General features: G+C 39.4%; 1 protein-coding gene across 1 annotated transcript in view; it reads right to left on the bottom strand.

The window, feature by feature from the left end:
• The window catches only part of SLC9A3R2 (SLC9A3 regulator 2), a 902,658-nt gene that overhangs the window by 109,252 nt on the left and 781,205 nt on the right, over nt 1-12,201 (bottom strand). Inside the window, exon 5 of the mRNA XM_044089185.1 lies at nt 5,864-5,904. Within this exon, the coding sequence (XP_043945120.1) occupies nt 5,864-5,904 (41 nt within the window). The remainder of the gene's footprint in view (nt 1-5,863; nt 5,905-12,201) is intronic.

The raw sequence follows: 12,201 nt of genomic DNA, 5'->3' as shown, positions 1-12,201 counted from the left end.
TGCTGAAGGTGTTTTCCCCCCTCCCCCTATTTCTCTGTGTCTTAAGTTGGTATAACTGGTTTTACATCCTGTGTGTTATCAGACTAACTCAAGGATTACTTGCATATAGACCCTCTTAGCAAAAGTCTGCATATCATTGCTGGAGCCTTCCTGTGTCCTGACAGAGTGCTCTTCAAACTATCGGGAGATATACAGAGCTGAGTATATTTTTATGGCACTTCAGAGTTGTGTACTGATAATTGTCCCCACTGGGATTATGGATACTGGCTAAGGTTCTTGCCGCCCCTATAGTGCCTTTTTTAAGCAAGGTTCAAATGACAAATTCACCACCGTAACAGGAACAGGCAAGCAAAAACTGAGGGTGATGCTACTCAATGCTAGAAGTCTAAATCTCAAAATTCACTCACTCGAGGCACTCCTTAAAATGGAGAACATCGATATCGGTGCAATGACTGAGACCTGGTTCAAGGCTCCAGAGAGCACCCCTGAATACCAGGCTATAATTCATACCACACTTTTCGGCCATTTAACCTGGACCGGAACACCAAAGGCGGAGGTGTGTCCATATTCATTAAGGATATCCACACCTCCAGGTTAGTTGCTCAGCATAATGCAGCCGAGGTTATCCAAGTGCAACTAACTCTGGGCAAAACTGCAATCCAAATTGTAGCTTGCTACAGATCACCCACCATGCCCCAGGATTCCCACTCCTCTTTTCTTGATGTACTGGAAAATATTAGGGTTCAACCAAACACCCTAATAATGGGCAATTTCAACTACCCCACCATTAACTGGGAAAACTACTCATGTACCAACTCCTTCATTCAACGCTTTCTGGAATTCATAAACTCCAATGCCCTGGATCAACTTATCCACACTCCCACCAGGGGCAACAATATCCTAGATCTAGTCATTACCAACATGAGTGACCGGTGTTCCACACCTGAAGTCAACGCCTCATTGGTCCAATCCAACCATAAGCTAATTACCCTAGATATCCACATCCTGACCCACCCCCTATTAAGGAAATCATGGTAAAAAATTTCTCCAAAGCCAACTTCATGCTTCTTAAGACAGAAGTGATGAACTTCATGACACCCATGCAGATGGACAATACAGTTACGGCTACCGATTCCTACACACTTGCACTTTATAAGCACTTACATGAGTGCATGGATCATGCTATCCCAAACAGAACCAAGATGCTATCCTCCAAAAAAAAGAAGCCAATCTGGTGGTCTCCTGCCATAAACAAACTGTACAACAGAAGGAAGAAACTGTTGCAAAAGAAAGTAAAATCCCATGAGTGGAGGAGCTCCCTGGTCAGCCTCAGTAAGAAGCTGCGATCCCTGATAAAATCCTCCAAAGCTAGTTACGAAAACAAAATCGCCACTGACTCTAAAGACAACCACAAAGCATTCTATAGCTATGTCAAGAATCTCAATGGCAACACTCAGATCTGCTCTGAGTTACAGCACAGTGGCACTAAATATACAGACCCAGCTGATATTGCCAACATCCTGGCAGATAGGTTCAGTGCTAACTTTACCCCCCCCTCTCACCCCCTAAACAGCCCATCTCTATACCGGAAGAATGCAAAGTTCCTGTAATAACGGCTGTACAGGTAAAAACCACACTCTCCAAAGCCAAGAACACAGCATGCATGGGACCAGACAACATCCCAGGCTGCGTTCTACACGAACTACAGAATGAACTGGCACCCCACCTGAATACCATGTTCAATCATAGCCTCACCTCAGGCTTTGTGCCTGCTGAATGGCGCACAGCAATGGTTATCCCACTCCACAAGGGGGGAGCTACCACGGACCCTGGGAACTACTACCCCATTAGCCTGACGAGCCCGGTCTGCAAGGCCATGGAACGTATCATCATGGAACTTATAAACAAAGACATTGGTAATCTCCAAACTCTGGACCCCACCCAGTTCGGGTTTGTAAAAGACAGATCATGTCTCCTAAACCTGATAGACTTCTTTGAAGCAGTCACCAAAGCCATACACAAGGGTAAGGTGGTTCACACAGCTTATCTAGATCTTGACAAGTCTTTCAACACCATCCCCCACTCTGGAATTATAGATAAACTCACTAAACTACATATAAATCCCTATGTCACAAGATGGGTTGCCAACTAGCTCACTGACAGAACCCACACAGTGAAAGTAGCAGACTCCAAATCTGACTTCAGACCAGTGACAAGTGGAGTACCACAGGGTTCAGTCCTGGGTCCTCTCCTGTTTGGTATCTACTTCTCTGAAGTCCAGGCTAACACAGAAGGTCTTTGGCTAATGAAGTTCGCAGATGACTGCAAACTAGGAGCCATAATCGAAACTCCTAATGATGTGGACATCCTACAAAAGGGCCTCACTGAGACAGATGCCTGGTGTCAAAGCCATGGCCTCAAGCTCAATGCCAAAAAGTGCATTGTCATCCCCTTTGGTAAAAACTCTGTACCCATGAACTACAACATAGGCGGTAGCATACTTAACACCGAAAGTGTGATAAGAGACCTTGGGACACAGGTGGACAGTAGTCTCTCCTTTGATAATCACATCGCCACAGTAGTCAGGAAATCCTTCTATGTGGCACACCATCACAAAAGGTTTCTCATCCAGAAAAAAAGAGGTAATTGTTCCCCTCTACTCATCACTCATTAGACCCATTATAGAGTACATCGCCCCTTTTGATATGTACGTCACAAGACATCTACAACAACTGGAAAGACAGCAGAAATACCTCACAAAGAGGATTACCAGCCTCAAACAGATGCCCTACGCAGACCGTCTCAAAAAACTCCAGCTTTAATCTGTCGCTTATCGCCTACTCAGAGGTGACCTTTGCCTAACATGCAAGGCCATGTCAAACCCAGATTTGATGAATATGCTTCACCTCAAAAAATCTAGATCCGTCAGAGCCACAAGAGCGGGAGACTTAAACCTCGACACGGCTATTAATAGGACGTGCTGGAGGGATAGATTAATCACCCAAAGACTCCCTATGCTGTGGAATAAAATCCCGGTATATGTGAGGCAGAGCACCTCGCTGGCCTTGTTCAAGAGAAATCTTGACCAATGGATGGGAGATCGCAGATATACCCCAGGGATTACCTCAGTGTCACTGCTCAACAGAGGCACAGCAAAATAATGGGTATAGTTCCCCATACTAAAGGGGTGGCGTAAGCCACAAAACTATGGGCTAGGCTTGTAAATGCCCTCGGGCAGATAGCCTAGTATGAACCTATGAACCTATGAACCTATGACTGGATGGGAAATAGGAAATTCACCCCGGGGATCACCTCTGTGGCTCTGCTCAACAGTGGCACAGGAAAATAATTTTCTTGGGTGGCAAAAGCCAGGGTACCTTTTTGGCTGGGCTTGTATAGGCCCCAGGGCCGATAGCCTAGTACCTACCTATGAACCTATGAACCTCTATCCTCTCTTAAATGGTTCCTTAGTTATCTATCTATTGCAACAGGGCATCTCTTCCTGACTTCCTGTTACCATAGGTGACCCTCAGGGTCTATAATAGGACCCCTTCTTTTAAACATTTTTATAAACAAGCTTCACACTGCCATACATCAAGCAAATTTAGTACAATATGCAGATGATTTGACTTTAATATGTACAGCCCAGACAATATCCAGACTACAAAAAATCACAACATTTCTTTCTCTTCATTCGAAGCCTGGCTGAAAAATTCAAACTTACTCCTTAATCCAAATAAAACAAAACTGATGCTCTTCACCCCAAACAAAAACAATATCTCTATCAAAAATTATCCTTCTTCCTTACATCAGCAAATAATACTAAAATTGAGGCAGTACCACAAACTAAATTACTAGGCATTATTATAGATGACAATCATAAATTTGATCAACATATTCTTCAAACAGTTAAAAAGACCCACAATAAACTTGGCTCCTTTTACAGGGAAAACAGTGCTTCATAGGCCCAGCAGCAAAAGCCCCAGTCTCATCCTATTTGTTTCCAACCCTCTTATATGCTCTCACCTGTCCTTACAAACCTAAGCTCTACACTACAATACAAACTAGCCTCCTGTTACAACAAAGCAGCTAGATTTGCTGCCAACACTGCATACTGAGCTCACCACTGCAAAGCTTTAAAGCAGCTAAACTGGTTATAGCTTAACAACTACATAACATTCTTTCAGCTAGTTCTACCATACAAGCTGATATATCTTCCTGAACAATGACCTGCATTAAAAATATATTACTACCCTCTACACAACGGGCCTCCTTTCTGATGATAAATTTCTACTAAGAGCTACTAAGGCAAATAATTAATCTAGGGACTCACTATACTCCTGTTACATCTCCAAACTCTGGAACACCATCCCTACATAAGTAAAAGTGATTAACAAACATCCAAGCTATAAAATCCATCTCAAACCCCTTACCCAGTACTGGTCATGCACATGTTCATCACCAGGTTGAGACATCTAGTAAGCAACAAGAAGTTTGTGCTTTTATCACAAACTTTTTGCCCTCCTCTACTTGAATCATTACACCCTTAACAACTTTCCCTCCCGCATTTGAATTAATACATCCCATTTCACCCCCCCCCTTAAACAACACTTCTCATCCTACTCTTTTTCTAACTGCCCCCATCTACCAATCTCCTGTATGCCCAAGTTATAAACCTTCTAGATAAACCAGTTTAGAACAGGCAGACTAAACAGAAACAGTCCTACTCCATGCTCTGCCTTATGTTATTGCCAATATCCTCTTATATAATACTAATATCTTCCATTCCTTCCTGCATTATTTCATAACTTACTTCAATATATCTCTTGAGCTTGTTACAAACCTATACAGTACTCTCTCCCTACAATTTTTTATAACTAACTTCATTATTTATCTTAAACTGCTTTCAAACCCTTCTTTACTTAAATGAAAGAACAATAAACTTCTTTACAATAATGTTTCCCTTCTGCCGTAACAATCCATTTACTTCTGTAAGATTTTACAGCTGGAACAGCTATATAAACTTATAACTGATGATGTAAATATTTTATTGTATGTACCCGTCTTGCAAATATTTTTTGCTTTTTCATGAGAATTGTAACTGTTACTTTCTGAGAACTGTTTGAAATTCACTTGTTAATATAAACGTACTGTGGTGGAGCTTTTCTCTAAGGGCCTCCGCTGAAAATGGGTCCAGCCAGTCAGACTTTCCTAGTCAACAAATACAAATAAATAAAGAAAGAAGGTAAGTAGCTAGACATTCCAGTCTCCAAACTTGCAATTCTTTACAATGTCAGTAAAATAAATAAGTAGAAGCTGACCAAAGAATTGTTTAGGAATACCAGCAGAAATCTCTGCACTTGAGAGTTTACTCAAAATAAAACTTTGGCTGTAGTTTTTCCTTTCCAAAGTAAGAAAACATTTAGAACACCTCAATAATATAGTATTTGACAAATCCAGACATTCTAAGGTGTACCATGAATCCCTAACTAAGGACAAAGAAGGAAAAGGCCAACATAGTAGGTGGAAACCCTCCTTCCTGTGCAATTTCAGAATATCTGTATATTCCACATCCCCTTTGATTCTGTTTGCTTGTATTAACAATGTAAGATCCTCTCTGATATGTTCATACTAATCTCTAGATAAAAAACATGACAAATTCGAAAGATAAAACAGCATCTTGCAAAATGAAACTATCACTGTTAGATTTCAGTCTGGCTCTGATTGTGTTTTATAGATTTTCTGTATATATTTATGCTACAAGCCAGATGCCCAAAGGCATGAAAACTGTCTTTAACATGCGCCTGGCAAAATGTATACATCAATAAAAAAAGACTGTCAAAATGAAACAAGTGCTACTAACCTGCGATCGTGGAGATCCATTAGTCATAGGTGGAAATGAGCCTAGAAAACAGAAGTTGTTCAAGTAAATATCTGTAGTGCACACAGTCTATACATCTTTAAATCATGGGTGGAAATGAACCTAGAAAACAAAAGTTGTACAAGTCCACATCTGTAGTTCACACAGAACCTAAACACTTAAACAAGCAGACAAGGTTTCCTTTCCTGGTGGTGGCAGGGCAGGATTCAATACAATGCACTTTCCCGGATGAAAAGAACGATGGCTACATCACATTCTCCATACTGAAAGCCATATGTTTAGTAAATACAAATGCATTTAATCTCCATCAGTTCAAGTTCCATGCTGCATTCTAAATGCAAAGATCCAGACAACAGTCTCCATAGTGAATTTTAATCTAGAAATTCTCAATGAAATAGTACCAAATGATGACAGCTGCTTGAGACCCAAAAGATAACACCCAAATCACCAACTTATGAAAAATACTTGTTATGGGTAAACCATTGGATTAATGCAATATTCTTATTTATTCTCCTAAAGGAGGTATAAACAAACATCTGTATTGTACCTGGCAGTATAACTTTGTGGGTTAAAGTAAACACATTGGATGTGATGCCTGTTGGCCTGTATTTGACATTCTTGTCCCCTTGTTTTAACATTGTGTAAGAAAGAGTAATGTAATTTGCAGAGCAGTCTGTAAAAGTAGCTGGATTAGATAATGTATTAGCAGCACCCACAATGCAAATCTTGTTGCCCCACTACTAGAATAGGTAGTGTGAATCAGTGACCTGCTCGCTGTTAACTTAAAACTTTTATTTTGAACCAGACAGTAAAAATGGTAACAACTGCATTTCCAATTTCTTTCCTTCCCCTTTCTTAAACACAGTTCTTCTTCATTCAGTTTATATTACTGTTGATTGTATTCTTTTGTTAAATACAGAAAAAAAGATCTATTAGATACAAATCAGATCTCTGTTTTCAGACTTAACCTGACCAGGGCTGTAACCAGGACTTTTGGAACTGTACACCAAACTTCCAGAATGTAGCTCCTTACTACTCCAAGTGTAGACCCCCCCCCCCCCCCACCAAACTAGACAGTATATATCAGAACCAGTGTAACTTTTTGGTGCCAGAAAAAAAAAACAATTGAAATAACAGATTTAAACAAAAAAAGCCAGTCTGACATTCTGAAACTCAGAAAAAATAAATAAATACAGCAGGACTTTCAAAAATCAATAAATAAATTCTAGCATCTTTAATTACAAAAAAAAAAAAAAAAAAAAAAAATTGGAAAAAAGGAGTGCATGCTCTGGTGTATATGGCATATGCTAAACCAAACCTTTCGACTTGAGAGCAATTACTGGTAAAGTGAACTGCTCATACTCACAAAGTGCTAAAGACAGGGGTAAGAGAAACAAACTGATGTGAAAGGAAACATACCTGGGGATTCAGTAACACCTGCACCCAAAAGGGGTTGTTTACATGATGCTTGAATTTGCACTTCAGCAACAAATTAGCTGTAATGACGAACTAATTTGCATATCTCTGAATTGCCTTTAACTACCACTAGTGCTAATCTCACCTTCCTGTGATGGTTAATATTGGTGACCCATGCATCTCAGTGGCACAGGCACTCCCTCTTATTCACTCGCCCACCCAGATGCACATTTTGTAAACACGCACACACCTGTTACCGGTCCCTGCATTGATATCTCCAATGTCTCTTTTTATGTTTTTGCCCCTGCCTTCACAATTTGTGGATCCTAATATTCGCCAAGTAGTGCCAGGCATTCGAGTTTCAGTCTTCTTAGTGCATAGTGATACTAGAGCTGTTGTTTATTAACTTTTTAAGCAAATCCAAGCAAGATATGAACATTATCCCTGGCGTCATTTAGTGCTATCCCCCCAAACTTTGTCCCAAAGACTCCCCCCAACACAAATACTACCCTCATCCATATCAACTGTCTGCCCGTGATTCTTCATAATGGTCCTGTTGTTGCTTCTTATAAGTGCCCTGTCCCCATTAACTCTAATCATTGAATTATGTCAGGATTTACAGTTGCAGGTCTATTACGCATATACACACACTCTCTCACACACACACACACACACACACACATTATATACATATATATATACACATACACACACACACACACTTACACACACACATATACATATATACAGATATGTATATGTATACACACAAACACACACACGTGGCTCATGGTACTAGCTGTTGGCCTTCCACATTCTCAATTAAAAAAGGAGAAAAAAAACCCCAGAAAGGAATGCTATTAAAGTCAGAAAGTCAATTATTTTCTGTTTTAGACTCAATGAATGTGCATGTGTGGAATCTCAAGGTAGCCAAGAATTAAAAAAATAAATAAAAAGGCTCAGCTCATTCACTTACCAGCCCATGGGACTCTCTCATCCTGATGTTGAGGACTTTGGAAATGTCCTCAACAAGCATCGAACTGGGCTGATGCATGAAGCAGTGAAGAGCCTTTCTGACTGGCTCAGGCTGCCTCAGGTGACTGAGACAGCCTATGATAGAAGTTAAATGAGTTAACTTCTGTGAGGAAGAATGAAGATGAATCACTGCTCAGACACTGACTTTCTGTCTTTCCTACATTACATTAATGTTATTTTCTGAACATTATCAAAGTCACTTGGCATTATGTTTCACCCTCTCTTACTAGACAAGGGAGAAAAAAATAAATATGAATAAAAATATATAATCAAGTGGTTTAAAAGTTATCTTAGTCAACAAACTCAAATCAGTGAAATGGATAAACTCTCCCTTCTCAAAGGAACCTGTTATCACATTGGTTCTGTACTGGGACCTCTACTCTTTAGCATCTTTGTCAATGACATACATAAAAGAGTTATAAACAGCACAATAATATAGTAACAGTAGACAACACACTAACTTAAAAAGCATCCACATCAGAAGAATGCCAACTCAGTACTCAACAATCTCCTTATGCTGTTGAAAAATAGCAATAGTCACACCTTTCCAGTCCTAAATGCTAAGAAAACAAACTTTACTCCTGTTCTTCAATGAAAATTCTTTTTGCACCAACCCAGGTTTCTCCATAACAACTCTAAACAATACACCCACACACAAGTGAGTCCAGTAAAACTACCGGAATTAATCACTGACAAAAATGTAAAATTTGATGTACGGATTTTGTGTACAATTTCTAAGACAAATCAGAAACCAGCTATAGTACACAGATACAAACCACCCATAGCAGAACACTTACTGCTACTCTGATAATTTCTATATGCCTCTGTAAGTCTGACCTGCAATAAGGACGTGCAACTAAATAAACTTTAACATAGTAATTTACAGCAAATGTGCAACGCAAAACTCATCACTGCCTCATTAAAAAAGCTAGGATGGTTAGAAATCTGGTACATCTGAATTTTAACCCAATATAAAGTGGCTCATAACACACTACGGCAATCTGACAAGTGCCCCATCTTAAAAATCTAGTACAAATGTATAATCCAAATAAAACATTATGCTCACTTAACTACAATCAAATAGTTACAATTCAGGCCACATATAACCTCAGTGATGAATTACTCTCCAGTCTCTACCACTGTTGCAAAACACTGAAATGTTATTGTAGCGCACATACACACTACTACACCACCTACATAAACAAATGATACTGTCTTTGTATAAAATAATCTTAACATTCGTAATTACCTATGTACACATCAATCCCTCTCCCAATTTTAGTCAATAACCCATACATTAACAAGCATATTTGCTCTGTGCAATCTTTGTTATTCCTATTCCCAGCTAACTCTACTAGGGTTCACATAGGTTCATAGGTTGATACTAGGCTATCTGCCCTAGGGCATTTATAAGCCTAGCCAGAGTGTGTTTGGGTTTCCACCACCCTTTTAGATTAGTTTACTGTGCCTCTGTATAGTAGGGACAAAGAAGAGATCCCAGGGGTAAACCTACAATCTCCCATCCACTCGTCAAGATTTCTCTTGAAGAGGGTCATTGAGGGACTCTGCCTAACATGGATTGGGATTTTGTTCCAGAGTGAGGGGAGCCTCTGGGATATGAATCTGTCCCTCCAGCATGTCCTACTTATTTCTGTGCTGAGGTTTAAGTCCCTGGAGCATGTAACTCTAAGGGATATGGATTTCCTGAGGTGGAGCATGTCCATTAATTCTGGGTTGGACATGGCTTTATACGTCAGGCACAGATCGCCTCTGAGTAGGCGGTAAGCAACTGAGTAGAGCTGGAGTTTCTTTAGCCTAACTGCGTAGGGCATCTGTTTGAGTCCCTTGATCCTCTTTTTGAGGTACTTTTGGGGTCTTTCCAGTTGCTGCAGGTGTCGGGTACATCCCAAATGGGGCATTGTATTCAATTATGGGCCTGAGGAGTGATGAGTAGAGGGGCACAATGACCTCTCGATTTAGATGTGAACCCTCATCTCTCACCTCCCTCCACCTTCTTGACCTCTTACCCCTTTTCTGTATAAATAACGAAATCATCACTACTTATTCGTATCTGACCACACCTGCACTACACTGCAAGTGTTACACGATAAAGTGTACATATTGCAAATAGAAAATATATACCATTCCGTAATCTTATTTACTCATGCATCTCTGTATATGTCCCACAGTCCGTATATTTATTTATGCCATATGGTCAATTATAAAATATGTATGTTATTAGCTATGAGATATTTGTAAGTTGTACCTGTGGAACTTTTTTTCCATGGAACTCCAATGAAAAAGGAATTTTAGCAAAAATGGACCATCTCAGTGTACAAATGGAAATAAATAAATAAATAAACAGTGATGTAGATCCACTTGGGCCACAGAGTGTGCTACTCTTATTTTTCCATCTTTTTTCTGGCATTTGTGAAATCTATGCCTTCAAAGCTAGACAATCTTCTGTGGAAAGGCCACGATCAAATGGAACATGATGGGCTTAGCCTCTCTCTATGAGCTGCTCTTCTTTCAGTATTTACTTCAGTTTTTATCTGTTGCCTTTGAATGGAACTGCATATGGAGTGAAGTGCTGTGAAAGCTAAAATTATGCTGGCAGGTGCCATTCCATTTTTGTAATTTTTAGTTCGTGGACATTGTAGAGACTGACTGAATTTGACTGCTGCAGTTTTCGGGAAGGTTTTTGTCCTTGCTGCTGTCGCAACATTCGTGCCAGGACAATTGGACTGATTTAGTTGGTGCCATTAATTGGATGCATTATTATATGGTGTCCTGGGACTTTTCTTTTTTCTGCTGCTAGTCTTAGGACAATATCTGTTAGTTGAAAGAAACTGTTTAGAAGTTCGTTACTAGGCATAATTTCAATTATATCTTAGCCCAGAAACAGTTCTTTGGACAGAATGTTTTAGTTTTTCATTGTTGTTGATTGTATTGTATTTTGCTGTTTTTCATTTTCTTACTTTTTGATATTATTTTATTGCATAGTGAGGTATATATTTTGACAAATGTACTACATATATTGCTATTTTTAACATTAGAACTTCCTTAAATAAAAAATAAAATGTATAAGATGGAACTAGGAAGTACCCAGGACCGTACCCATATTTTGCCAAAAAGTACTTATGTTTAAATTGAAATAAATTATGTATTAGAACAAACAAGAGTAAGGTAATACAAAATTTAACAAACATGTCTATCACATTTATGAAACTGAAGCAACAGCTATCTGATGGTCTCCAACCCTTCAAGGTAACAAATACTTAAGCAATAACCGATGACGTTGTGTGGTACACTGAAGATTTACCCATGGTTGGTGTGGTTTAAACACAAGGGCGAAGCCTGAGTGATTAAATAAAGCCAACCATGGGTAAATTTCAATATACCACAATCACGGAGTCGGTTATTGCTATTATACAATGACATTATTTAAGGGAAAAAAAAACTACTTTTCTTAAATAATGTCTTTGTATAACAGCGCATTACTGTTCTTCCGCTGGTTGTGGTACACTCCTTCCTTGTTTTGATGTACTGAGCATGCGTACCCAGTACATCAATGCTTTGAAACAGAAGCAATGGAGAAAAGAAAGTCTCCCTTGCTCTGTTTTTTCTTTTTTTTTTTTCTTTGTTAAAAGAATGTTTTGAGCACTTCATACCAACGGAAAAAAGTCCGGGCGACTGGACCTATTTCTGTTGGTATATTGTGGGATTTACAACGAGCATGCTGGCCAATCAGTGTGCACATTTTGGAATATTAACGGGGGGGGGGTCATTGTATAATAGTATACAACAAGTTAATTTCAGTGGTCACATACCATGTAACTTGTTACGAATTGACAGCTGGCTCAAATTAA

This window comes from Protopterus annectens, chromosome 12.part0, assembly GCF_019279795.1.
Source record: "Protopterus annectens isolate FY-2018-M chromosome 12.part0, PAN1.0, whole genome shotgun sequence".
NCBI lineage: Eukaryota > Metazoa > Chordata > Ceratodontiformes > Protopteridae > Protopterus > Protopterus annectens.
This window is presented reverse-complemented; position numbering and strand designations above follow the sequence as displayed.